The 27,424-nt window shown below is 38.8% G+C and overlaps 2 protein-coding genes across 3 annotated transcripts; one reads left to right on the top strand and one right to left on the bottom strand.

Moving 5' to 3' along the window:
* Nucleotides 1–239: 239 nt before the first annotated feature.
* ca15b (carbonic anhydrase XVb) lies at nt 240–3,208 on the top strand. Of its 2 annotated transcripts, none has more exons than XM_020640431.3 (9): nt 240–372; nt 904–976; nt 1,072–1,098; nt 1,197–1,367; nt 1,595–1,743; nt 1,837–1,932; nt 2,102–2,174; nt 2,262–2,425; nt 2,524–3,208. In XM_020640431.3, exons 2-9 carry the CDS (start codon nt 904–906, stop codon nt 2,707–2,709), a joined length of 939 nt encoding a protein of 312 aa, XP_020496087.1. In that variant the 5' UTR covers nt 240–372; the 3' UTR covers nt 2,710–3,208. The 2 variants fall into 2 exon arrangements, with proteins under 2 accessions (XP_020496087.1, XP_020496094.1); XM_020640438.3 differs by lacking the exon at nt 240–372 and adding an exon at nt 440–464.
* A 1,466-nt stretch (nt 3,209–4,674) lies between these two features.
* mmp25b (matrix metallopeptidase 25b) lies at nt 4,675–25,725 on the bottom strand. The gene is made up of 17 exons (XM_065949900.1): nt 25,515–25,725; nt 24,493–24,694; nt 24,130–24,336; nt 22,308–22,390; nt 22,022–22,178; nt 21,138–21,211; nt 19,799–19,931; nt 14,859–14,956; nt 13,415–13,547; nt 13,133–13,286; nt 12,141–12,442; nt 11,749–11,928; nt 9,654–9,738; nt 9,292–9,374; nt 8,924–9,076; nt 7,477–7,770; nt 4,675–6,125 (listed from the first exon to the last, which is right to left on the bottom strand). Exons 2-17 carry the CDS (start codon nt 24,596–24,598, stop codon nt 5,881–5,883), a joined length of 2,487 nt encoding a protein of 828 aa, XP_065805972.1. The 5' UTR covers nt 24,599–24,694; nt 25,515–25,725; the 3' UTR covers nt 4,675–5,880.
* Nucleotides 25,726–27,424: the final 1,699 nt, after the last annotated feature.

The raw sequence follows: 27,424 nt of genomic DNA, 5'->3' as shown, positions 1-27,424 counted from the left end.
TAATACCAAAATACAATCACATACACATCTCCAGCCCTCACAAATTTGTGCGCACACACACACACACACACACACACACACACACACACACACACACACACACACACACACACACACACACACACACACACACACACACACACAGAAAACGTGTTCTCAATGAGGTACCGGAGTACTTTTTAGAGGATTCTAAACATACTATCAGTAGATCTCATCACTTTAGGAACATTCTTGCAGTGAGATAAAAACTTCCCTCGATGTCTGGTAGAGGCGGTTTCGCAGCAGATGCTGAAGGGGTTGAGCGCATAAAAAGCGGCTGGGGGAGTCTCCACAGTAGTCAGTAGATTGAGAGGAAAGACAGGTGCGTCAAAGGTAAGACACTGGCTCTTTTTACAATGCACTAATGCGTAGACTGGTGACTCTCATTCGCGGCCGAAATGGTTTAACATAGATGATTATTAGAGGTGGGCTATATTTCGGTTGTTTATTTTATTCATTGTACCTTACTTTGCAATCTGTTTATTATCACTGCGTGCTAAATAGTTGTATTTTCTGCAACTTCTACAACACCTCAGGTTAAATGGATTCAGCTGCGTAAGGAACGACTACAAACAGAATATGCTTAAATAATAACGGCATTTTCTAAAAAAAAACAAAAAAAAAAAACAGGGGAAACAAGGACCAGTTAGTGACCTGTAATTTAAAAGTCTGCCTAATTGGTAAATTGGTTGCATTTAATTTAGTTTTTGCACACCTTAAAAATAAATTGAGTGGATTTGTTTGTTGCTATTATCTTCAGTGCGAACATTTGGCAACATAGGCTACTCAACATGTTTGTTCATTTGTTGTTTTTTTTAGTTATAAAAAATGGATGTATGACTTGCTGGTGTTCTACATATTTAGATGAAGTGGCTTGTTGCTGTGCTGGCTGTGTGCGCCCTGGTATCCAGCGCCCATTGTGCCTCAGATTCTGTTGGTAGGTATTTTTTTTTTTAAACTATTATTGTAAAAGTTAGGCTATATATCTTAACTATAAGTGAGTAAATTGGTGTATTTTTCTTCTTCCTCCAGCATGGTGTTATCACCTCCCACAATGCAGTGAGTAGGCTAATCTTTATCCCTGTCCCTATATCATCACACACAACTTTAACTGCTCCTCTTCATCCTGCTGACACACCATTGTCTGATTTTTATAGGTTACACTACCTGGCCGACCATTGCTACTCAATTCTGCAATGGCACGCGACAGTCGCCTATTGACATTGTCACATCTGATGTCAAAGAGAACTCCAACCTGTCTGCGTTCAACTTCGTCAACTTCGACAGCACCACCGCCATGAGTAAGATCGAAAACACAGGAAAGACAAGTAAGTAGAGGGTGTGTGTGGACAGAGACTCACTTAAACTGAGTTGATGTAATTTGGCTTGTTAGGGGTGGGGCAAATATGTTGTAAAATTTTTATAAATTAAAAAAAAAAAGGTTTTCGCTGCTTATTCTTGCAGCTTTGCAAATGCAATTTGTTGCAAATAGCGTTTAAAGACAACTTTTTTTTTTTTTTTTTAAACCATTTATCCTCTTTTTACCCTCTTCCAGTCAAAGTCATCCTCAACAGTGGTCTAACGGTCTCAGGGGGAGATCTGCCCCAGACCTTCGAAAGCCTGCAGTTCCACTTGCACTGGGGTAATGGCACCTCCATCCCTGGCTCTGAACACACTGTGAATGGCAAGCGCTACCCCATGGAGGTTGAGTGCATAGTTTTTGACTTATACTGAGCTACAAATTACAGTTGTGAGAATTGTGAGAAAATTAAGTCTGTCCTTTTTATATTCCCCCAGATGCACATTGTAAACATTGGGGCATCCTTCAATGGGAACACAACTCTGGCTGTTGCAGACCCTAAAGGACTGGCTGCTCTTGGTTTCTTCATTGAGGTGAGAAAAATGTGTTCATGTAATGATTCATCAAAAACAGCCATCTCTTATCTAAGTTTTATAGGGTGCTGCCCTTTTAGTTTCATTTCTCGATGGAGTAGTTCCACTGCGGAAATATTTGTATTTATTTCCACTTTGAGCCGATTAAACAAATGAGTGAACCTTACAGGTGGGCAATTCACCCGGGCAACCTGAAAGCTGGAGAAACTTGAGCTCCTACCTTAGCAGCATCCGAAACCAAGGTGAGGAGATGTGATTCCCTTTTTCTTTTTGCTGTAATCAAACCTGCCAGCTACAGCCCCTTTACAGGTTTTTGTTTCTTCCCTCAGGTGAAGAGGTTTCGATTATACCCGGCTTTTCAATAAATGATCTCCTGTTTGGCGTGAATCTCGACAGTTACTACCGTTACCTCGGCTCCTTGACCACACCTAACTGCAATGAAGCTGTAGTTTGGACCGTGTTTAAGGATCCAATCAAAGTCAGCAGTGAAATTGTAAGTTTCTTCTTTTTCTTTCTAAAGCCAGGCTGGTTGTGATAAATATGTTCTTGCATTGCTTCATGCAGATAACTGGTCCATTATCTCCTCTCTAGATAAACCTCTTCAGCGAATTGCCACGTATCGGGAACAATGAATCACAGGTAATGCTGAATGTCTTCAGAGGCATCCAGCCAGCACAAGAGGTCACCACACAGGCCAGAGAGACCACTAGCTCTTCCTCCAAGGCGTGCTACTCTCTGGTGCTGATGGCTCTGGGCCTTACTCTGGGGAGGCATTAGAGCCATGGAAGGAGAATTTAGCTGTTTGCCTGTATGTTCTATCTTTCTTTTTATCCAATCACGTACTGAATTATTTATTGTAAGTGCCCTCAGTTCAGTCTGCAGGAGGTCTCTAGCATCCCAGCAAACCTGAGCCTCAAAGCCACCAGAACTTTGCTGCTATCCACTGTAGCTTTAAATATTCTTAATGTCAACCTGATTACTTAAAAAGATATTTCATGGGAAGACAGATGAGTTGGTCTCCTGTATTATTCCAGCTATATATATATATATATATATATATATATATATAACCTGTAAAGAATCATCTATCCAAATTCAGAATTTTAACTGATCTATGTACACTTGGTGTAATGAAGGATTGACTTGTCAGTGAACACCATTATTTATCAACACCATGATTTGCATAATGTTGCCCTGTGCTGCACTACTTGGACATGTAACAGAACTGTGACCTCATGTAACTGTTTCTAAATTAAAATGGATTGGTATCAATCTCTTTCCTCTGCTGTCATTTTAGTCCGACTTTAACAAACTCTAGAGAACAGTGGTTCTCAAATGGTGGGTCAGGATACGAAAGTGGGGCATGAAGATGTTTTCAGTGGGTCCTGAACGCACGCCTGGGAGAAAAAAATGTTTGTCACAAAGTCTGTGAAGTTTGTTTGGTTCAGTTTTTGGCTTTACATCTTTGAACGTTACAGGTTCAAACGTGAATCTGGTTGGTTGAAAAATATCAGAAATTTGGGTCATGAGAACCACTGCTCTACAATAATTAAAAAGGAATGCTTTTTATACAATATAAAATAGTATTTATTTTGGTTCCATTTGGACTGTACTTGAAGCAAACACTTGAGATGTGGCTATCAGTCCGATGACATAGAAGCCTGCTACAGTATTATAGCGGCTTTCCTGAAGATGAAGCCGCTGAGAGGCTGAGGTTGGGCCTAATATCTTTGTCCGACGCGCTTTCAAAAGAATACTGTGATACGTAAAATAAGTTTGACTTTTTTATCAACAAAAAAAAGATAATCAACTTACCGTATGATAACGTGCATTAACTCAAAATCACAGTGAACCAGAAACAATAGCGGTCAACAAAAAATACGTCAACCCAGCTCACCCTCTCTCTTCCACTGAGAACAAAAGGTGAACAGGTGAGTTAAATCAATACATCTCCACCCATACCCATGTGACCTGACATCCCCCTACTCAATGTAATCCTAATAAATGATATAATAATCAATAACCCAAAACACCAATATATAACAGACTACCTCAGCCTTAAATAAATACTACAAATACAATTATATCCATCCATGGCTCCAACAAGTATATTTATCAGAGGGTGTAGTTTCCTTCAAGGTTTGCCATTTTGTTCCAAGTCACTTTGCTCCCATATATAATTGACATACAGTACTGTATGTAGCGTTTGCTCTGTGTGATTTTAACTTTATCAAATTACCTGTGCCACTGACACCTTCATTGATTGATTTACTCTTAACTCTTCATTGATCGAATGGGTACACTGTGCCCTATTTGAAGTGTTCCTACTGAAAGAGCAGCTAATTCCTAAATGAAGACATTTGACAGCAGAAAAATAAGAGTCAACTGACAATGAGGAGATCAAAAACACTAGTTAGTCAGGCTAAACTAGTTCTGCTCTGACCTGCCATTCCTCCTGTGATTGCTGTAGGTGAGATAAGTTGCCCTTGTCATGGCCCTGGGGTTGGGATCCTCCTAATAAAGATACCAATCATTGGCCTCATGATCACCAACCTGTCAGTGGAGAATGAGCAGCATGTTCTCTTTTGGAAATATTTAGCGGGTTGTGAGCTAGTGAGAGCGAGCAAAGCGAGAACACAGCCTCAGTTTGACGGCGGTTATAGATCAAGGGATTAAAGACTGTTTAAGATTGGGACTATGGTACCACAAGAAAAGAATAATTTAAAGGCAATACTTTTCTGATTTGATGTTTTACATTACCATTTTTATTTTGTTGACTTCTAACACAGACCTGCAGCTTCAAAACAACGTTCAGTACACACCTTTAGAGTGATTACATTTAGTCTTAGGAATGATTTTATGGATGGATACAAATCAAAAAGACCTACTAAGTTTAAGCATCAGATGATTAACTGCAGTATGATTACAGATCTTAGCTTCAAATCTAAAGCACCAACACATATCAGCAAATTCTAATCATACCAAAACATAATTGAAATTCCTTTGTTTTATTAAAGTATTTTAGATTCTTTAAAGTCATTTTGAAAAGTGTTAACCCCCCCCTCCTGTTCTCAGTCATAAAATAATTTATAATTTCAAATATCAGCCATTAACAGCAACACTGATAATGTTTGAAACATTACAATCACAGAACATCAATGGTGGTGGCACACTGTGTACTGATTTTTGCACCGATTTTGTTCCAACGTTTGCTGCATTTGCTGTGCAGAGTATCGTAAAGTACGGAGTCAAAGTGCATCCTGCAACAATACTGTCAAGCAGAATTAATATCATCAACTGTTAGAAAATGTGAACAAATATATTAATTTCATTTCCATTACTGACATGTGCAAAATCAAAAATATACAAAATATCAAAAATGGGGCCATTTCATACTGAAAAGAGTCTGCTCTGTGTGCAAAGGCACAATTCTACTCTTAATTAAAAAAGATTCACTCTGATAAAGAAGTTGTCTATTACACTAAATAATGATTGTGTACGCCAGTCACAAAATAGGTTGCTTTCGTAAGACCTCATTATGAGGGAGTAGCCTGCATGCCTTTCTGTGTTGAATTACCGCACATTGTCCTACACAGACTCCATGTAATCTGATACCCACAAAAGAGCGGCTGATAACGTATAGTAAAAGGGTGATAGGATGCAAATGTACTTTTTTCACAGGTCAGCAATATGTTCTGATAGGCAAAGCATAGGCCTGGTTAAGTCTAAGGCAGAGTTTTAATATAAATATATATTAAAACTCTCTCTCTCTCTCTCTCTCTCTCTCTCTCTCTGTATATATATATATATGCTTTTAATGACACAAAAATGTAATAGGAAACCAGCTTGTGGGTTGGGATGTACTCTAAGTGGATGATGATGTGAACAGCATTTTTTACTCTACTGAATTAAAGAGACCATAAAAAAAGAAATAGCCTGCAGACATCCTTACATGAAAGCACAAGTAACACATAATATAACAAAGTACAGGAGGAGCCAGCTGCTTCTTACAAATGAAGATGATCCCTTCAAGTCACAGCGACACTCCTTTGGTATCTGAGGAATTACTGCAGTGGATGTCGCAGGACATTGGAGCCATTCCACAGCAATTGATTTGGGTGTGATGTCTCCCTGATTCAGTCCGCCGTTGATCAACACCCAGTACAGGTTGTCCTTGAAGAAGTAGGCATCTCCTAAAAAACAGTAGGAGAGCAACTCTCATTCCTTAAAATTATAATCAAACAATGGACTACACACACACCTTTTAGTAGGAATCGAAACAGCAACATTGACTCAATGGTCTTAATTTTTTTGGTTTTAGTTTTACTTATGCACAACACTGGATAAAAATGTTGTACTTTGACTATAGTCAAAGTTACGTCTTCATAAAGGGAAGCTGCATGGCAGTCATTTTCCTCTAAACAAGCAAAGGCTGTAATAATATTGCACTGCTGGATTTCACTTTTATCAAGGACATAGATCCTTTTGGTGTAGACTTCACATGTATCAGCAGCTCCTGCGTCTCAGTGGCAGAAGAACAGGAAAATCAAGTAGAGAGAAACACGGCAGATCAGACAAGATTCCAATTGGTTTAAGGTGCCCATAGGGGGGTCTGAACAGGAACGCTTAGGAAGCTGCGTTTTTTGTCTTTGCAGCTGATTAGGCAGTAAGTCTCTCCTCAAATCACCAGAACCATCTGACAAATCTCAATATGTTCTGGACATGACCACAAGTACAAAATTGTGTGAGTCTACGTTTCCATTTCTACTGCTGTCCAATCACACGAAAAAACACAACAAAGTGAAGTAATGTTCACAGACTAAAAGAGAATATTTGCCTTCATATCAGTGAGCATACACGGTGAAGAGAAAACGTTATGCAGCACTTTAATTACGGACACAGAGGTCGTTCTGGTCATCAATCTGTGGCTGCGCATCGACCGAAGGGAAGAACATCAACAACCCCTCTTACTCGCTCGAGTTGAATTCTCCTGATTATATCCTGCTGCTTTCTAACATAGGCTCACTCCAACTTTCTGCGAAAAAAATACCAAGGGGCTGGCAGGAGAACCTTATGGATAATCTCCGGATGAAAAATGTGCATGTTTGTATTCACACATGCAGCTCCTCCTAAAAACGTCAGTTTCCTGCGAATGGGAAAACACTACAAGTGTTTCATTCGCCATCATGCTTATTATACTGTGGCAAGTATTGACGACATCTTTATCCAAATATTCATCCAACTGTCATTTGAGATGGATTTGATGTGGTAATATTCTGTGCATAAATCGATTAATACTCATTTGGTACAAACTTTGTCCCTATAGGGTAAACTTGAGACTGATTTTAATAGTTGTTGTTATCAGGTCATCATGAGTCATGATGTTCTTCCTATTTTTGACTTCATACCTTACGGCAGTTTGTGTATGACCGTTGAAAAATGTCACCTTAAGGCAATAATGAACCTTCTCTGAGATTTTGTTTATTTGTCTAGAACTGGTGTCAAAATCTCATCACTTATTTGTGCGGCTGAACACTATGTTACCTGCCCCCCAGGTGATGATGTCATCCATGTCAGGGGGAACTCCCGCCCACAGGCTGTTGTCCCGCGGGTAACCTGCTTCCGGCTGCCTGGGTCCCTGTTCAGCCTTACGGGTATCGTCAAACCTCCAAAACTCCCCACCACTGAACAGGTACGTTTTGCCATTGTGGGCCCAGATGAAGGCTGCATCCACCTTCTCCACATCCCTCCCGCTGCTTGTCTTCATGCCCCAATCAGAGAGCGGCCGAGGGTAACCACTCATGGCATGCGTGTCCTTGAAGACCCAGTACTGAGATCCTGCATAGACATGAGAATTGGTTTTGTATTATATCATGATGTTGTGGGTTTACATTTTGTTTCTCATTTTATTTATTTATCTGACAAGCCTGATGAGTAGATTAAATTATGACAATAAAAATGATTAAGAATTGATTAAAAATGCAACATTGTGTTTATTTAAACATTATCCTACTTAAATTTAACAATTGAAAAGGTGATTTTTTTTTTCTCAAAGTTTAACAGATCTATAGTAGTCACTATAGCAGACAATTGTTCAACAGCCTTTTCCCATTTAATGCATGGGTTTTGATCAGGTTTTGATGAAGTAGCTTCAACCTCTTACTTCAGTGGATGTTAGCAAATCATCTCACACAGTGCCATCCACTGGCCAGATGTAGTTAGTGTAGCAAAAATGTCTCCAAGGTAGGTCAGAAGTGCTATACAGATCAGGAGTATCTTGAAAATTATTTAATTCTAGAAAAACCCTTGCAGGTGACCATTTTTTCAAACATCAAGCAGCAACTAAGGAGCAACCTTACAGTCAAAATGCTCAAGAACTGATTTTAGCTTTGGAGAAAAGAACGATTAATACCCTGTCCACCTAATTGGTCTTCACGTATTGGCTTTATTTTATATACATTACTATCATTTAATGAGACTTGAATGATCTTAAAAATATTTGATGTGAAGTAACCTTTTTTGTGAAACAATTGATTTTCATTATGTTTTTCTTTTAACCAAAAAGCTCACGTCCAAATTTAACTTTAAAACTCAAAGATGAAAAACTTTCAAATCTGACATTAAATGCAGATAATAACTCAAATTGAATCTCCCTACTGAGAATGTGTTTGTCATAACATATATCAGAAAACATATAAACATATTTTGAATACTTTGTTTATGCATTAAAAAAAAGTCTTAATCTAGTGATCACTTCTGTAACTTGCTCAAAAGTATGTATATATATATATATAAATCAACATCACTTTGCATGTTCTAAGTAAAAAAAAATAACATTAGAAAAACTTGTTCTGTTATTTAATAATGTGTGAAAAAGGGACGATACACAGGAGGAGGAAGAGTCAACAATGTTCTTACCTCTGACTTTGACTCAGCGTTACAAGATATAGATTCACCTAACCGACACATAAACACAGGGAGTGTTTCTCACCAATAAAGAAGACAATAGCGCTGTCACTCTTCCTCTCGTACACAGAGTCGATCCGGTTTGTTCCTGGCGGAAGGCCCATCCAGAAGTTTTTGATCTGAGCTGGCTTGAAGGACACCAAAGACCTGTCTTGCTTAGTCCTCCAAAAGTTTGCCCCTGTACAAGGAAAGAGAAGGAACACAACAAAAACACATGTGACTTAGTATACAGACACAGAGCAGATGATGTAGATGGGCATGAAACATAAATAGATTCAACTTCTGAATATATTTTTGTTGTATGACAAAGATTAGCACTGGTTTGGGAAATTGAAAGCATGTATTTATTTCATAAAATGTCTACTTTGTGCATCCCTGATGCTTTCCTCTTACCTTTAAAAAAGAAGACCTCTCCTCGGAGGTTTGCCACTGCGTCAAAGCCACCCTGACAGCGCTCGTTGAACAAGGGGTCAGAACTTGGATGGAAAATTTAGTAAAATGAATTTGTTGGTTGTAGTTAGTCAAAAACTCACTGGAGGGTGCAATAACAGTTGTCACTGCAACAGCTAGAATCAATCAAAAGGCTTTTATCTGAACCACATGGTCTTAAACTACCGTTCATCATTCATACGTCTGGGAGAAAGAGAGTGCAGAGTGCTTTGAAAGTCCATTCATAGTTTGTAAATGCATATCTTATGGGTTATTGTCTGAATGGATGAACAGTATTTTTTATTGTTTCCTCTGGCTCTACTCACTGCTGTGTCGGCCTGGGAGGAGGTGGACTGGGCAGGCGTGGGACATCAGGATCAACACCACCTGGTGGCCCGTCACCCTTCACACCTACAACAGAACCATGTCAGCAGACAACATAGAAGAGGCTGTGCAAGGTGATGAAAGCACTGAAAAAATTTGGCAAGCGACCAACATTCCTCTTAGTTGCCTGGGGGTTTGACACACAGGATGCACACGCTTTATTTTTAACACACAGAAGGAAGCTGTTGAAACCCCCTGTTGCCTGTGTGCACCTTTTCACACATTAGTGCTCCAGTTTTAAAATAGTTTATTACAGGGTGGTTTGTGCCCTCTTGATTGGCTTTTCATGGCTTTTCATATACGTCTTGGAGTGTTTTATGAAGCTTAAAGGCTTTATATGCGATTTTTGATCCAGCAGATGAAGCACCAGCATGAAACCAAAACAACTCGCGGTGCATTGTTGTGTTAGCATGCTAATGCTAGCGATCTTTATTATGCTCGTATCTTCACACTGCATGTAAATTTACCCGAAATGACCGTGATCTAGAAACACAGTTAAGCAGTGAGTACAGTGTGTTATTCTTCTTTTCTCTAGTCCCTCAATTAAACAACTTTTATTTGCGAGGGGAAGAGTCAGCCGCCATCCGGGCGATGTAAACAAACTGAAGATATGACTCGGAAAACTCGGAAAACATCACAGACAGTGGGACTCAGGTGTTACACCTGTTGTAGACAGTCATGACTCACAGAGTTATTTTCAGAGGATATACTTGATTTATATTATATTTAAGTGTGAAAAATCACATATAAAGCCTTTAAACATCATGTAAACATTTATTCTCTTGGATTTCAGGGCCACTTCTCCATTTTGGGGGAACTTACCAGGCCAGAGCCCACCGCAGAGACCACGCTTACATGCACAGTTAACATTTTATACAAATCAAATCCTGTAGTCTGACAAATCTAAAAAAAGATAAGAGGCCAGAAGGAACTCAGAAACATTTGTAGCTATGCAAGTTGCTTGAACGTTAATGTTGGTCAGACTGCTGATTGGCTGACCACTACCATGGCCCACATTAAAATGTCTCAATAACTATTGAATGTGTTGCACCAAAACATGGTGTCGACATTTATGCTTGTTCAAACAACTTAAATGATCCATTGACTTCCCTCTTATGCAATCACCAGGTTAAAATGTGTATGTTAATAATGATGTTTGGCAAATTGGCTGTTGCCATCTAAATTGTTATGGATTAAGAGGTGACCATGTTAGGATGTTGAATAAAAAAGGTTTTATTTCAGTTAGTTGAATTAGCTGAGTGGACACAAATCAGTAAGGTAGCAGCACCTACCTGTTAATCAAAGCAAACAAACCCCTTAATTATAAATACATTTATGCCTTCATCTATTGTAGTATTCATGAATGAATACATGAGCTGTAGAAACCAAAACTGTTGTTTGTTCTATGCTAGAAATACATTTAATTCTGCTATGTAGTTGGCATTTTATCAAGGACTGGAGCCAGCCCCAAGTGGACATTTAATGAACTGCCGTTTTAGTAAGCCTTCTTTAGCTACAGCTTTATTTTTTCAGCCTTTCACACTTGCAAAAAAACGAGAAAAAAAAAATCTGGCCAGTCTCAGCTGTAATTAATTGAGTGCTATAAATACTGTATATAACGCTAAAAGCTGAACTAAAGTGGGGAACATTGTAAATATTACCATCTCATTCTAAGAATGTTGCTGTGAGCATGTTAGACCACTGCTAAACACAGCTTCATAGAGATATTAGCATGATTATGATATCATGTAGAGCTAATACACTAAACTAGTCTGTTAGGCTTGTTTCCCCACACATGCACACAGCAAATCTATCTTTTGCAATCTAGCCTTCTTATCTCTTTATTTGTAGGTTACATTCTATTTCTGTACTTCCATTAGCCAAAACCTTAACAAAATGTAGCTCTGAGAGGCATGGAACCAATACAAAATCTTGTATTGGTAATACTGAGATAATAATAATAACTGAGATAATAATGTATCTGACAAATAGACTTGTCAATTCTGTAAAAGGGATGAAATATACTTTCTCACTGACCATAAAGCTGCTGGATAGCCAGCCTGTCGTCCTGGGCCAGCTGGAATCTTTGGATATTTTCCACAGGGCCCTGGTAGTAAGGCCTCATGATGGACGGATCAGAGGAGGAATGGGACAGGCCGAGTGCGTGACCAAATTCGTGGACTGCAACTGTGAACAAGTCGGTAGTGCCAGCGTCACCTGAGGAAGTGTGAAGTGCAAGTGTTACCTTACTGGATCACTTGAACAATGTTTAATTCTGGGTTTGTCGTCACAAAGTACAAGATCTCTTTTCCTCTACTGTAGATAACTTTTTCATTATGTTTTGTGTGTGAGTAGACAGATTTAATCTTGAGAACAGCTATTCTTAACCAGCGTATATCCCAAAAGCCATGATGCGAATTAGGAAATACCTCCATAGCTCCAGATCTCATCATCATCAAAGTGAGTGTCACCAGCAACTTCATCCCCGGTGGGAAAGAAGGCGTGGGCCAGGGTGCCACCCGGCCCGTCAAAAGGGTACCCGTCGTTGTGAAGCGAGCGGGAAAAAGACACTCTGATGTCCCCTTCAGGTTCCGCCCTCCCGCTGTCAACGTCAAGCCGATGGATTCTCAAGGGGGCCGAGTCGCTCCAGGCTTTGAAGGCGTTAGTCAGGATGCTGACCACCAAGCTGCTTGACAGGCTGGGGGAGTGTGATGATGGGTAGTTGTGGACACTAAAGACAGGAATAGATTTGAATTAAAAGTAGGCTATAACCAAATAATAGCCTAAAGACTACAGCCATTTAATCATGATGTTCAGAATCTTCAAAATTTCTCTTATCGTAAACAAATCCAATGAATAAAATAAACTCAACAATGAATCCTTCATCCTTCTAACAAATATTGCACGTATAACCAATAACTGATATACTTCATTCTGTATGTCATAGATGTTCCTTGTTGCCCAAGAATGAATGCACACATCAATAAGCCACACTTTTGCACTTGGCTTCCTGTCATTACTGAAAAAGATTATTACTCTAATTCCAATGAATCCAACATTCGTAATACTTCGTAATAGTGCACCAAATATGTATAGTCAGTAGCTAAAAAAAGTTCCCCTTCTTCCATGTGTTGCAATTTTTGAAAACCATGTTGTAAAGTGAAGCATTTTTGAGTGCTACAGAAAAATAATGAAGGTATTGAAACAGCTGGTCCTTTAACGGCGCTTTTAAACTACATTTTTGGACCACTTTTTTTTTTTCTAGTTTTCCAGACATTAAAATATACACTGACCTAAGCTTATGTGACCCTTCACAAAAAGAACTTCTCAGAAAACCAAACCACTGAAATAATGATAAATATAGCTCTATGATTAACAAAGGAAGGAGATAAGCCACAATGTAGCATGACAGGAAACACACCTCCATGTGAGGTCTGTCTTATGCCACTTAAGGCCCGACAGCGCGTATCTCTTCCTCCTCACCGCCCTCCTCCTCCTTCTCAGCATTTCCTCACTCCCAACAATGTCAGGCAGAGAGCACCGTGGTGTGGACATGAGTTTGAAGGTTGCATCGTCTGGGGGAGAAGTTGATCACATCGTTAAAAGAAAATTAAAGGCTATTTAAGTCTTGTATGACGTGTGAATCGAACATACAGGACACATAATGCTTTGTCCTGTTATACCCAAGCAGAGAATTCATTACCCAGCACCCCGGTTTCAGGAACTCCCCCGTATCTCTGCATGACACGAATGGCCTTCTCGAGCCCCTTTTTGGTCTGTAGTTGACTTGTTCGTGGGTCCGGAGGAGGCAGGTAGCCATACCTGCTCAACCAATCCTATACAGAAAAAAAAGAAACAGGCGGAAATTTGGTAATCTGAAGAGGACCGACTGCGGTAAAATAAACGGTTTAATCTGGTGTTGTTGCTTCCTGTTGAGCATGCATCTCAAAATCAGTTACTTCAAAGTGATTTTGAAACCTGCCCTTCCCTTCCTTTACCCTCGCGCAGTAGTTGAGGTGTTCTCTTGCCATGCTGAGCTCACAACAAGCTGTCATATACACATTAAAACTTGTATTTTTTAACAGTTTCATTAGATTTTCTTTTTAATGGCAAAACAAGACCAAAAATGTTTGTGTACAAACAAGCTGTATGCTTTTACTTAGGCCTAAAGAAGACTGACTTTCATTCACATTTTTTTCCCATGCTTAGCTCCAGCATCATGGTGCATCAGACATGTAACACACTGTTGTAACACAGTTGCTCATATTTGCAAAATTGCAAGGTGACACATTTTTTGAGGAAGTGCATGACTTGACAAAGGAAGTCTTGAAGTTTCCAAATGCAGTGTGTGATAAAAAAACATTGGACAACATGTGTTGTAGCTTTTTGTTTCATTATTATTTGTTTCTGTATATTTGTCGATGTTGGTTTGTTTTCTGGGTAGGGGTGGGAGTGGAGGAGTAGGGAGAAGGACAGTGTACTCTTGTACTCATTATTTTTTCTTTTTTGTATGTGCGTCTAAGGATGCTGGCTATAGTACACATTATGAAAATAATTAAAAGATGTATAAAAAAAAACATTGGACAATCCATGACAGCTTCCCTTCTATCAATGTATGTGTTGAGTGTATTGTATAGGCTTAAATCTATCGAACATTTGTTATTGAATAAAAATGATGTCACAATAATTAATTATATAACAATAATCATCGTTATCGTTATATCTCCCAGGCCTACTTCAAATACACAAACAAAAAAATCTGCATTTATTTTTAATTTAATGGCAGATGAGTCATCTGACCACCATATCATGGTCACCGGCCGCTGTGTAATATATCATGTGCTCTATATGTCATCCTGCTTTTATTAATAAAAAAAAGTTTCAGAATGCCCATTGGGACAATGAACAAGGATGGCAAAACAAACAATATGTTTTGCACGATACTTTATAATATTATATCAGCAAGGCATGGATTATAGGCTAAATCTGGCACACACAAAAAATGATCATAGTCATACAAAAATCAACGATATGTACTATTGTTCTAAATAGATTTGAACTCAATCAAACATTAAAGAATAATCAGAATATAATGACTCTTAAGAGATCTTACGAAACACAGATAGAAAAGTTCAGGAAACACTTACCACTGCTCTGCTATACTGGTCAGTCACTGGCACTGCTGATGTGCTTCCCGTTAAGGTGAAAACCATCGACAGCAGAAGACCCAACTCCATCCCAGTCACTGCAAAAAGAAAACGCTTGACATTATCAAGATAAAACTTCTTGTTATTTGGAGAAAACAAAACATTTGCAGCTTATTATTCCTCAATTGAAACCCAAAGAAGAGAAGAAGAGAAGTGAAACAAAGCTCACCGTTGTGTCTCCCCTTCAGTCTCTCTTGGGACTAGGCTGGGCTGATCGATCAGTCGACTCTCCTAGCCGCCCCCCCTCCCTCCTCCCCTCCCCTCCCCTCCCTCACAGAGGAGTGAGACGTCTTCCGTGATGTGTAGTCATACTCATTCTTTACGTTGGGTTTCACTGGCGCGAGCCACAAATCTGATCTGAATTTCACTTTTCGTAGACATCTCTAAAAGTAGTTGCCGTCGTCCTTTGTGTTGATTCAAGTTTGTTTTAACTCAGGTTATACAGTATGTAGGAATTAAACAGTTTGACGACATTATGACATCTAAAAACTCTTTGTGAAAAGATATAGACCAACATGTGCTCTTACTCTCTCCAAAGTGAGACAAAAGGCATCCCTGAAAAATAGGAAGAAGAAAAAAACAAAACGTGTTTTCTTATTATTGCTTTTTTATTGAAGGACGTTTAAGTTGATGGGGCTTGATGTTTGATTGATAATATCACAGATGCAGACATTAAAATGATGTTAAAAAAATATGCAAAAATTATTATTTTTTATTCATTCGAATTGAGCTTAGATGGCATTATCAAAATCTTTAGGTTCATTCATTATTTTCATTCTGTTGTTATGTCTGTAGATTATTCCATTGTCATTAATAATATTTATTTCCATATTCAGTGACAGGTTTACTTTAGAACTATTTAGCTAAGTATGCTCTCAATATTAATAAGAATGGCAGTAGTTCTGAAAATTAAAGCTTAAATGAAACTGATTAATAAAAAAAAAGTTGAAAAACATTTTCAACTTTACTTTCCATCCCACTCACACTGAATAAATGCATTTCGAGCTGATTTGATTATTTATTTTGATACTGACATCCCTGTTCTTCTATATTAGTCAACATGGAATGAATCTATAAAAATGATTCGCCAAATCTTTTTTTTTTGTAGAAGCTTTTTCTTTTTTTGCAAGTGTTAATCACACAAAGTTCTCATGATGGCACACATTGAATGGAAACTGAAGCTACATTAAACTGGAGTGCACTGGAATCTCTCATCTCATCTTTGAGTCCCATTATGTTGGTGGGTCATTCTCTCTGCAAAGCATCACTGGTATTATCTTTCTCTCTCCCTCTCCCTTCCTCCCCCTCTCCTTCCTCTCCCATCTTTAATTTCTGACCATCCTCCAGGGATCCAAGTGAATCAGACCATTAGCACAAATGGCTGCCCTGCTAATGGTGGTCCAGTTTCAGTGATGACCAGTTCATGTTGCTGCACCAGAGGAAGACATAAAGGTCCTTCAGATTCCCAGCATTCAGTATAAATGATTATGACACACTCATATCTATACTGTTGTCACTCTCAAGGTATGGAGGACAAAGAACCTCAAAAGAAGCTCCAGGGGGTTGGTCGAAGTTTGTTTTTTAACAAGGTGACAAACATTTCCAATAACCACTGTGGGCCTATATCCTAAATAGGGTTCCCCAACTCCATACCTCTTGCAAATAAAGTATTACTGGGACCTTACTTCACAGCAATATCTTTTAATATGTTAATATTACCTTCACATCGCTTGGAGCCTATTGAAATCCATGCCCTCACATTTTCAGGCCAGATGTATTTTTCCTCTGTAAACAGACATTTCTTCAGTGGTATCATAGTATTAAAACAGTGTTAGAGTTATTCAATTCCCCAACCCTAAACCCTAGTTTGCATTGTGAACCACAAAGACAGTCATTTCTAAGTTAAGTTAACATGGGTCTGTTGGATCAATGGTATAAACATGCATACAAAATATAGCGGCTTTCCTGAACAATGAAGCCGCTGAGAGGCTAAGGTTGGGCCTAATATCTTAGTCCGACGCCCTTCAAAAGAATACTGTGATATGTAAAATAAGTTTGACCTTTTTATTAACGAAAAAAGATAATCAACTTAACTTATGATATCCCCCCTACTCAATATAATCCTAATGAATGATATAATAATCAATAACCCAAAACACCAATATATAACAGACTACCTTAAGCTTAAATAAATACTACAAAGACAGTTATATCCATCCATGGCTCCAACACAACATATTAACCAAAACGTGTTTTTTTTTTTTTGTATTCTTTGAAACCTGTAATAACATTTTCTGGCCACTTGAGGACAGCAGAAACAAGCTTCAAACCCCAAATTGATTTCAACCCCCCCCCCACCCCCCCCCCCCCAAAAAAAGGAAATGACATAAACTGCATGTTCCATGGATTTTAGAGGGACTACAGTAAATAGTTTATTTTCTTTATAGGTTCTTGACACGGAGTGATCCCTGCAGTGTACAACTACACCTATGCTCACTTTGTTTCAAATAAACACATTTTACTAGTTAATCATTCCAGGTGCTGACAAAAGCAAAACAAAAATAATACTTGTCTTTAAAAAAGATAAAATGATCATACATCGTACATGTTTTACATCATACTAAATTTGCCTAAATAAATGATAGAAACATTTATTAGTAAAGGTGATGAATATTTTAGAATATACATCTGCAAAACATGCATTTCAAGTTATACCCCCATGTTATTTCAACCATTTTTAACTGAACTACGTGGACTGTAAAGAGGATATAGAACATCAGAAATAAAGACCTTTGAACGGATTTTCATGACACACATTTTTATTTTCATTAAAGGGATCCAAGGCCTTCACAAAAGGGTTGACTCTTGGTAGCTATACAGTACTAACACAACACACGACGACAACAGAAACAACACAGAGGACTTATGTGAACGAGTGAAAAGACAAATAAATAAGAGTTGAAAGACGTTTCTTGCAGATTAAACTGAGATGCATCGACAGAACTGATAGTCGGAGGACGGTGAGCAGAGGTTAAAACCCTGCCATGTACACTTCTGCTTTTGTAAGTGGCTGATTGTCTATAGCAGCTTGTTTTTGGTCATGCACAGTTGATAATGTCATTGCTATTGTATGGACAGTGATGCAAGAATTTCACAGTTTTGCCCTCGTTTTTATATCTTCTCCACCTCCTGCTTTGATTGTCTTGCAAGTTTTTGCATTCAGAGTTATTTGTGCTGTGTAATAATACATGATTGTCACTGGCTGATAGTTTAGGATATATAAAAAATCCCCACAAATCCAAGTAAATATCAATGCTAAACTTATTTAGAATTGCTGCAGTATATCTGTAAAATCAAATGAAAATGCTTTACCTTGTGTTTTTTCTTTGATACCTTTAAATATGCAATAACTTCATATTCAGCCACGCACCAGATGGAATCTGATACCGACACTGATACGATGCATCCTTAATGATTTGTGTGGGATGATTTGAGTCCACAACATGCTACATTCTTCCCTCCAATAATATCTGACAATTTCCACAGTTATCGTCATCATACACCGATGTCTGTACAAAAATATGCAGTATCAGTCTTAGTGTAATGTTGCTGGCAGGGTAGGCAGGTTTTACATTTTTTTTGTTTGTTTTTTAGGTTTAAAGGTTTAAGTAAAAGTGATTGCCATGAGCAAGTCAAACTCTTCACAGTAGCCTCACACAGCAAATGCTTGGGGAACAAGCGTCATATAACAACGTCATTGAGCTGCTCAAGTAACAAGAAACAAACTGTGGTTACACTTCACTATACAGACATCTGCTGATATTTACTTAGTACAACCACATCACTTACTCAAGTAGTTCTCTGTGGCAGAATGATCATTCCAAGCCTGTTATTCATGCTGCATTTTCCCACACTTTCGTTTTTGTTGCAACAACTTTGGGAGACAATGAAGTTAATCTCAACATAAATCAAACAATCTCTTACAAAAGATTATTGGCTTTTGAATCCGCTAACTGACTTTTTTTTCGAGCTTTCAACCAAATCTTTGGCTCTTTAAATAAAATAGGATCAAACTTTAATGAATTAAAAGAGCAGAATCTAGGGCAAATAAAGTACCCGTTTTTCTTTCTGGTGTTTTTTCTTTCTTTCCCAGACTGAAAAATGTAATTTAATTGAAAGCCAAAGTGTTCAACACAGTAAAAAATGTATAGGGTCCAGTACTAACACTCAGCTATGAGGCTTCTTACACCTGTTGCATCTCAATAGATGGTGTAACCTAAATCCTCACTTAAACCTGATCCTAATCCTGATTTTAACGTAATCCTTAACACATCTCAGGCTGACAATTAATCCCTTTCAGCCTTATTATTTACACTATGTACAAAAAAAGTGAGTGCAACCTGATAGTACTAAGCAAATACCAGCAGAGCTACTGTCAAGTGCAACCAAAGCTGCTCTTGGCTGAATTTGTAAACATTTAATGCATTTCGGGGTCTTTAACTCATCGAGGCCCCCTTTTTATCTCAGTCCTGTGCCTCCTCTAACATACTTGTCCCCGTATTGTTTTCTTGACACCTTTATCTTACATGCCCCCTTTGTGTCCCTCCTATTCTTCTTTTTTTTGATTGTCTGTAGTTCACTGTAGTCTGGCCCAGTACTGACCCAGGTTATGACTCATGCTCTGCTGCTCAGCTCCTGGAACCTGGACCGGCACTGAAACGCCGGGCGATATGAGCCCTGAGTGGAGGAGAGAAAAAAAACAAAACAAGTGTCAGTGTGAGGCAGAGGAAAAAGTTCAATTCAGCGTGAATGTCAGTGAGCAGGCAGAGATAACAGACAGTAGGTGTCTCTTTTTTTTTTTTGTGTTAAATAACACTCACCGGTGTTGGAGTTGGCCGAGGACGGGGTCTGCAGATGAGGGGAGGAGTACGCTGAGGAGTCAAAGCTTCGCGGGGCAGAGGGGGAGGGAGGCAACATACAGGAGTAGGAGGAGGCCGACTGAGGAGGGATGGACTGAAAGTGAAGGGAGAGAAGAGATAAAGATTAGATTCTAAATAGACCAACATAAAATTACTGTTATCTGTGGAGCCGCTCAATAAGAAGTATAAAGCCTGTTCTGGTCATTGCCCTGTATTACATGAAGGCAGTTTTTAGTTGTGACACAATTTAACCACAAGGAGGTGCTAGAGTGATATTACAGGAGCAGCCGTTTTTCTTTGTATAACATATGTCTTATTTTTACACATATTTTCACATCTTTACATTTGGCTTGTACTGCCTTTTGAACTGATACTTTGTCAATCTAAGTTATTCTTTTTTTTGTCATCACTACTTTGTGAACCTCTTAGAAACAATCAAACTCTACTTGAAAGTAAATGTATTCCAATAAAGAACAAGGGGTTTTAAAAAAATGTGAATATGGTTGATATACATAAATACATATCTATAAATATAGAAATAAATTTAATCTGAAGCTCTGCAATTGCTACTTCTGACAAACAATGTTAGAATTCTTGGAACCCTCCAGTTGAAAAAAATAATTAATTAATTACTTATGATCCCCAAACAAAGGGTCACGCTGCAGAGACCTTTTGACCTCTGAGTCTTGTGGTTCAGCGCACATTGTTCAGCTTGATAAACTCTGACTGATAAAGACCTTTGTTGTCTTAAAATACAACCGTGAAAGGAAACCCACAGAGTTCTCTTTACTCGTCACTCTGATCAAATCAATGCAAATGAAGCCCCAGAATTGGTTTCTAATCTTAATAACACCAAATCAGAAACCAGATTTCAGAGATTGTTTTTGACATTTATGCCTCTTCAGAGTGTAAATATATATAAGCTTAAAATCACGCTTCCTTTTTTACAGGGTTTCTACCTTTCAGTCTCATTATTACTGTTATTTCTATTTCTATTACTTATTATCTTTAATAAGATTATTATTAAAGAGACTCATTGTTGCACATATCTTATATTTGCTTGTTTGAAAAAAAAAAATACATAGCAGTTGCACAAAACCTGCAGTGTTATTATTATTGTATTTATGTATCTGATTGTATTCTTATTTGCATACATACATTGTATGATATTTTATTGTATATCTACATTTATGCCCCCGATGTTCTAAAGTGAATATCCCCGTTCTGCTGTGTCGAGATGACCTGCTTTGCTAAAGTTTTGGAGGTGCTGATGATGAATGATGAATGATGAATGTCCAACCTGAACTCCGGATGAGAAAACTGACAGAGAGCTGTAGCTGGGCAGGGACGACTCAGCCTGACTCAACATGGACCCTGGAGAGACACACACACACACACACACACACACACACACACACACACACACACACACACACACACACACACACACACACACACACACACACACACACACACACACACACACTTGTGATGAGAACATCTCAGAATGGAAGTGTTGTAATATAGATGCACTTCTAATGGAGACTCTGCTGGTTTTCCAGCGTTAAAAAGTCAAGGAGATTTCTGAGGAAAGGTTATTATCGTCAATGAAAAGTAACAAAATGACAAAAACTATAAAATCCTTTTCGTTAACTGATTTTAAATTTAAAAAAACAAGGCCTTACAAAAAATGATATCTGAAACTACATTGTGAGTTCACATCTGACTTAAAGTAAATTCTATTTCAAAGAAAAAGCCTTCAGTTTGCTTTTTCTTTGAGTATATTGGGACGCTGTGATGTCACCAAACTGTGTTTCCAATCAGTCTTGGTGTGACAGCACGGCAGCGCTAGTTAGAGTCAAATTGGATAAAAAATTTTAATGGGAGGATATTTCGATTTTTATGTACACAATTTGATTTCTGATCCTTTTGGGTCTTGTGCCTGAAAAGTATCCATTAAAATAATAAACTAACACTAAAATAAAGCTGAGCATTTACCAAAAACACAAACTGTACTAACAAACCAGCATTAACAACTGAAATTGAAAACAAAATAATAATAAAAAACAAATAGTTCGAAAGTATTATGACCTTGAATTGAGGTTTGTTATCTTGTAACGAGCCTAAGAAAGTAATTATGAGTGGAATCATACATTGTTATTGCAGAGTGGTGACCTGAGTTACCTGAGCTGCTGCCGTGCTGCTGATGATAGACGGAGGTGTTGAAGGAAGTGGTCAGAGGGGCTTGGCTCTGTGAACAGGAAGTCACTCCTCCTGACCTCCTTTGATTGCGCAGCTTCTCCTCCCTCCTCCACTTGGCTCTTCGATTTGAGAACCATACCTGACCATCAAAAATGTCTCTTCATCATGTGTGTCAGACAATGTCATTCGTCTAACAGACATTATACAGGTTGAGAATAAATGTTGTAAAAAAAAAAAACAACAAAAAAAACTAGAAAGGTTCCTTTACCTGTATCCTGGCCTCTGGTAAATCAATCTTATTTGCCAATCTCTCCCGTGCAAAGACATCGGGGTAATGTGTCCTTTCAAACTCTGTGGAAGATATTAACTAATGTCAGAGACACAGTGTGAGCTGTAATCGAGGATGACAGGACTACTGGAGAGCAGCTCGTCCGATAACCCTTGCTGCAGGCTGTTAACATATTTTGCATTCATCTGTGCATCTATGTGAAAGCGGAATTCATTCTTCACGCAGATTAAAATGCAAATGTGTTTTAATCACGTATTAATGATCGGAATATTACAGCAAATATTGATCCGCATATCCGATAATCCCTGCTTGAAATAAGCACTGCTAATTATCATGCCATGGAATATACAAATTCAGGAAGCTGAGATGTATCCTTACAACCATACTTTAAAATATTTATCTGTTGCACTTTGTATCAATTATTTATCATTATGGAACACGCAGAAAGTTCAAATGAAAGGATTCAAGTTGAGAAGCTGCCTAAGCACTCAGGAGGACTCAAACTTAACTCAAAGAATCATTCATTTTGGATTTTCTTTTTTTTTCTTCTATCAATCCATTTATCAAAACTTTTCTCTGTTAGTATCTGACTCAGAGGCCCAGAGGTAAATTAATTCATGACTCAGCGTTGTTTAAACAACAGCGTCTTTGTAGCACTGACACTTTCTTATACTAAAGCATCACTTTTTTATGTGTCACATCATCTTTAGTTGACAAACTGCTGACATTTTTGTTGCTGACAGTCCTAACGAGAATATGGCGACAGTCTGAGTCATCCTAATGAACTCTGAAGTTTCAGGTCTGTTAAAGAAGACATCTTTATAAATTGAACTGTCTGCTCCCACGATGCTTAACGTCAGTTTGAATAGAATGTCAAAGCAGATTCAAAAACAAATAAATCAATTTGAACTTTGGTTGTAAACACAACTCATTTCATATGAGAAGGCAGCACGATGGCTGGCGATGTTTGTTTTTATGTTTTTTTGTGATGAGCGTTTCATGTTAACAGATTACCAGAGGTGTCGATAACTTCTTTTTCACACTGCAAACACGTGATAAATTAATAAATACTGCACAATGACACCGATAACGAACCCATGAATTAAGTCTGACTAACAAATTGCTATAATTGGCTGGGTTATAATTGGCGTCTGTGTCAACACATGATTGTTATTGTGCCTCGGCCGCACACTGAGGTCAGCGTACCTCATTAATGTCATTTTGCACACAGTGACCACAGTGATACACTTCCACTTGGCTGCACAGTGGACATTGCGTCCTGATTTAGCTCAAGGGGCCCTGCTGCAGCCATATCCAGTCAAGGGTGCCTCTGTGATCCCTCTCAGTAGATACGAGGCTACAAGGGCCAGATCTCGCCGCACAACACAGCTTCGGTAATGATGCATTATCGAGAACGCTGCTAGAGGCGCTTTGGAGCACATCGGGAATATTTGTGGAGTTTAGATTATGGATCATTTGCGTCCAAAAGTGTAAAAAAAAAAAAAAAAAAAGCAACAAATAGGTTTTAATGCATCATTTGTCAAGCAAAAAAACAAAAACAGTTTGAGGGTCTAATTTTTTGTGTAATGTTTGTATAAATATTTGACCATAAAGCTTATTTAAAAAAAAGGTTTAAATACTGTTCTGCAATAACAAAGGTGTTGGCAGGGGAAAAGCAGCAAGACAAAGCTGCGTCATGACACTCTCATGGGGGGCAGCGATTGGCTGAAAGGCAGAGAGCGAGAGAGAGAAAGAGAGACAGAGGGAGAAAGCCTGGTGTGCGTGCACCGAGTGGCCTGACCTTTCTCCAGAGCCTCGATCTGCTCCTGCGTGAAGCTGGTCCTGTTCCTCTGCAGCTTCCTCTTCAGCTGCAGCCTCAGTTGCGACTCCTCGCCATCGTCCCTGTCGACAGGCACTCCCCCTCCTCCCCCTCGGCCTGTTCCCCCCCCTCCTCCACCCACCTCTCCCCCCATGCTGCCCTCTGTGTCCAGCAGACAGCCGTCAGACACTGGCAGGAAGGGAAGGTGACAACAGAATGGAAGACATAGGATTAATGCTATAAACAAACAACAAGTTCACAAAATATTACGCATGTGACAAGAAACGACTTCATTTAACAGACAACTTGAGTACGGACATGTGTTGAGGACCCCCCCCCCCTCACCTGTACTGTGTTGTGTCTGAACACCAGTGGGGTCATGGTACCAGTTGTTGGGTCCACTCCAGTTTGAGCCGCTCTGCAGGTTCAGCATGGTTAACTTCTCATACATACTACGAGAGTCCAAACCACCATGAAGAGAAAATAAAGGCCCTTTTCCCAATCGCCCTTCGCTCCTATCTCCCTCCTTCGACTCCTACTATCCTTTCTGCAGGGGTAAGGAGGAGGGACAAAAAGGAGAAGAAGTAGAAGAAGAAAAAGAAGGAGGGGTTCATATCGCATGAGTTCACACATGGTCGGCATTGTGGTGAATTAGCCTCATGATGACAGACAGAAATGGAGTTAGTTACACGGCCGCTGTCGTAACGCGTGTGTGTTATACATTGGTAGGCTAGTATACCATTGGGAGCTAAGGTACATTAGAAGCCACTCTGAAAGCTATGACATTTATTATGCTACTTGCTTTTAGAGCTATCTTTGCTGGTAAGAAATGAGCATGCATGCACACACACACACACACACACACACACACACGCGCGTTTGCATTAAAAGACACAAACAGCACATCGCACACAGATGAAACAAATTTATGAACACAATCTCCATAAAAACCTAGCCAATTCATTTTTTTTTTATTTCACTCAAGGCTTAAGTATCGTTAAACATCATTATCTTAGTAAGGGAACACAGATTGAAGCTTTTCTCTTGATCTCCTCTTATCTTAAATTACCTGCAGTTTTTCATAAATATACTCTGTCAAGAGTCAGAAAGGAATGCTAAGAGCGAAATCTGAAAACCTACTGGAGAAGCATGGTGTCAAAGGTCAAACTTCACCTAATCGAAAGAAGCAGCTGGGGGAACCAGAATTCATTCATCCGATTTTTAGGGAATTTTCAGGAATTACTTGCCGATGTTGGCGGTAAAGAAACTCGTTATGGACGCTGAAGACCTCCAATGAGGTCCATTTTAAAGAAATGTCCTCTGAACAGAACATTACACATAAACGCACGAGATTTTTGTAAACTTACCAAGCGCCCAGGTGTAATGTTGCGAGTGGTCCTGCGTGTTACTTTCCTCCTCCTTGGACCTTTATTCCCCTGTTCCCCCTTCGTCCCTTGTTCTCCAGCTTTGTTGACAACACTGTGTGTGCGTAAAGGAGAGAGTAGCAGGGAGATGGAGAGAGTTAGACAGGGTGAGAGAGAGTGAAAGAGGGAGAGGGGGGGCTCTGGAGAGAAATGCGTCTGCGGGCACTCTTGTCCTCCAAGCGATGGAGAGAGAGAGAGAGAGAGAAAGAGAGAGAGAGAGAGAGAGAGAGAGAGCCACCGAGGGGTGACAAAGTGAGTCAACATCAGTGTCAAGTTTGAACTTAATGCCAGCGAGAGGAGGAGGGGAGGCCGAGAGAGGGGAGCATAAAGCCACGATAATGGCGAGATAGTAGATGATAAATAGATGATGGGATTCAGTTTTTAGCATAAATTGCACACAAACAGTGAGCACTGATAGCATTTGAAAGTGTGTCGAATTACGACACAAACACAAGTGCAACAAGACAACTGAATTTATTTGACGCAATGTTTACACGAGTAAGGACTCCTTACTCCTTTTTGAGACATAAAAAAGATGTTTGAAGACTGTATTGTGTAGTAAAATCCTGCATTGATCAACTCCACGTAGAACCAGGTAACAAACGATTATTGGACATTAAGATAAAAGTAAGTAAATATAAAACAAACTTTGCATCATATTAGAAATATTGATTTTGTGTAGCTTCTGAAGTAATAAAAAGAGCTCTAAACGTCACAATCAGATTGAAGAAACAGATAAAGGGTTTTAAGTTTTTTCATAAACGGTTTTGTTAATAACTGTCTTATTGATGTAACTTTTTTCAACAATCATACTATATACTCTATAAAAACATTCAATGTAGTAAACATAAAACGTATAAGTGATAAGTAATATTAGGCTTAACACATCAGTGCATCATAATGTAACCAATCCATATGAGATGTTGCTGTGTCTTTATAACCAGACATTTGTTGTTTTGAAAAAAAAAGATGAATGATAAAAATTTAATCCTGAATGATCACAAGAAAAATATAAATAACACAAAAATTATGTCATTGGATTACTACATACCTCTTAATAATTGTACCATTAAAAAGAAAATAATTTTCATTACTTTAAAATAAAAATGTATTCATAACTCAAGATACCATTTCCTTATGGACAGTGTCAGCTAAAGACACGGCTTCTTGAGGGAATGCCAAGATTCATGATTGATTCATATATTGATTAACTGTTTGAAGAGACCAGAAATGATTAAAAAATATACTACTTTTCTTCAAATTGCCTTTTTTGTTACGAACCCCTCCCCCCCTTATTTTATTACCTAGCATGCAAAAGCAATCATTTCACCTCAGATCTAAGTTTCGTTGTTGTTGAAATTTTTGTTTGAATTTTGAAAGTTTAAAGAATGAATCAAATATCTGAGTATTTAAGGTTCATGATATGTTGATCTTGTAATTAATTATTCAAATAATTGTTCCATGTCTACATAACGCTTACATCATTTAATTTAATATTGAGGCCAAATGGAGTGAGTGATTTATTCCTAGCAGCACATTGTAGGCCTTTCAGTGAAGATTCTGTAGAAGAGTTTGTCACAGGGCACAGAGTTTGAGTAGCAGCCTTTCCAAGATCACCTTGGTATTGTTCCCTGATTCCAGAGGTATTGTTCTCCACCTATAACACACACATGCCTTAACGCTTCAGGACAAATAAAACAAGGCATTGTCTGGCCCTGGAGCCCCTACGCCTGTGCGATAGGCACATGAGGTTTGCAGCGAGGCGAAAGTAATGACGCAGGTATGACGGTATGTATGGTCGAGTCAAAGAGCCAGAGCAGAGCAGAACCACGGGTTTAAATATATCTCTTTGC

This window comes from Labrus bergylta, chromosome 21 (genome assembly GCF_963930695.1).
Source record: "Labrus bergylta chromosome 21, fLabBer1.1, whole genome shotgun sequence".
Taxonomy (NCBI): domain Eukaryota; kingdom Metazoa; phylum Chordata; class Actinopteri; order Labriformes; family Labridae; genus Labrus; species Labrus bergylta.
The sequence above is the reverse complement of the archived record's forward strand: the minus strand, read 5'-3'. Positions and strand labels throughout refer to the sequence as shown.